The following is a 1,511-nucleotide window of genomic DNA, read 5'->3' as shown; positions in this document are numbered from 1 at the left end:
TTGAAGTATTCTACAAATTGTAAAACTTGGGTTTATATGGGGTTTGTTAGAGAAAGAACTGTATTTTAATTGAAAATTCTTAAAAATAAATAAATAAACATAAGTTGCACACAATATCACTTTGAAATGGCGTGCTATAGATATGACCGATACTGTATGTACATATGAATAATACGAAGCTGCGGAAAAGCAATATGACTCACCTCCATAAAATTATTTATATCATATTCCAAGAGTTTCTCATACAGTGGTACACACTGAGTTTCACGCTCTAAGCTATATGCCCGCTGCAGTGTATAGTCAGTTATATGTTCCAAAATATAGTCAACACAATTGACCACCGCGTCATCCAACTTCAAATACAGTGCTGCCTTCAGCATTGCGTCCACATTATCGATGGTTACGAGCGTTTGGCCGGTGTAGCAAAATGTTATTAAACGCTCAAAGGTGTCACTGTCTATGTCATTTAATTCGATAACAGGAGTGTTTACGCGGGGGTTTGGTAGATAACTCACGCTCTGGTGTCCCAGAGCCTTTATTTATAACAAAAACTCTTAACCTACACATACACAATTCTTACCCTAACCATAGTATATCTAAAACATGTGTGTTGCACTACACATGTAGTAGGTATGTATAACTTATCTAGAAAAACACTTAAACCGACAGTGCCAGGAAGTAATAAAAATAGTATACGGTTTCACTTGCATTTTAAGCCAATCGCATTTCATAACATTTAAGAAATGCATACGTGACTATTCCCATACACCCTGGCACTGAATTGTAATGTCTATAATTGCCAACTAAACAACCCTTAGGTCATGTTGTGCGCATGTGCACTATGTATGTATGTGTACAATGCCGTTGCACGTGCGCACAATTGCTACTTTCTATTGTTCTACTTATCGGCCTTACAATCGTTACCACATGCTGAGGACATGCGCATCCTAAATGTGTGCCCTATGAGTGTGCGTAACTAATCTTAAGACTTGTGCAACAAGACTTAACAAGGAGTTAGGCCCTTGTCGCTTTTGAATAAATCTTTAAAATATGGACTTGCCGCTGATAATATTAAGCGATGTGCTGGAACCCTGTGAGAATTGTAATTAATTATTATATGAAATTGTTAAATGCATAAATAAATCAGTGGTAAACTTACATAGCAGTCGGATTAGACAACTTAAATGTTACATCTATGAGGTCCTGCTCATCGTAGAAGTCGCATATATTGTTCAGCAGTTTCTTGATGAAATGATTGAGGTCTTGGCCATTCACATCTAGAAGTAGTTGACGTGTGCCATTTGTTGCCATTGCTACTGGTGTTGAAATTACTTCCTTTGATTTTTTGTTTGTTTGTTTGTTTGTGGTCTGCTAGAGCGACCAGTATTTTCCTGTTGGTCAGTGTATTGAAGATTCCAAATATGGAGTATGTATTTATGTATGTACGTATATTCATGAGCCAAAAATGTCTTTCGTTCATGTGTATATTTGCGGATACCTAAATGTCCCAA

At 36.9% G+C, this 1,511-nt stretch overlaps 1 protein-coding gene across 1 annotated transcript; it reads right to left on the bottom strand.

Moving 5' to 3' along the window:
- Positions 1–510: 510 nt before the first annotated feature.
- Positions 511–1,501, bottom strand: LOC118748739 (kelch-like protein 41). Its single transcript, XM_036483392.1, has 2 exons — positions 1,160–1,501; positions 511–1,091 (listed from the first exon to the last, which is right to left on the bottom strand). The coding sequence occupies exons 1-2, from the start codon at positions 1,309–1,311 to the stop codon at positions 1,004–1,006; spliced, it is 240 nt and encodes a 79-aa protein (XP_036339285.1). The 5' UTR covers positions 1,312–1,501; the 3' UTR covers positions 511–1,003.
- Between the last annotated feature and the right edge of the window lie 10 nt (positions 1,502–1,511).

Source organism: Rhagoletis pomonella, unplaced genomic scaffold (genome assembly GCF_013731165.1).
Source record: "Rhagoletis pomonella isolate Grant_MI unplaced genomic scaffold, Rhpom_1.0 Rhpom_scaffold_00013, whole genome shotgun sequence".
In the NCBI taxonomy this organism is placed as follows: Eukaryota; Metazoa; Arthropoda; class Insecta; order Diptera; family Tephritidae; genus Rhagoletis; species Rhagoletis pomonella.
The sequence above is the reverse complement of the archived record's forward strand: the minus strand, read 5'-3'. Positions and strand labels throughout refer to the sequence as shown.

Coding starts and splice junctions, on each gene's coding strand:
- LOC118748739 (XM_036483392.1), bottom strand. CDS start 1,311: ATGGCAACAAATGGCACACGTCAACTACTTCTAGATGTGAATGGCCAA. Junction 1,092..1,159: donor TTGTCTAATCCGACTGCTAT/GTAAGTTTACCA, acceptor CAATTCTCACAG/GGTTCCAGCACATCGCTTAA.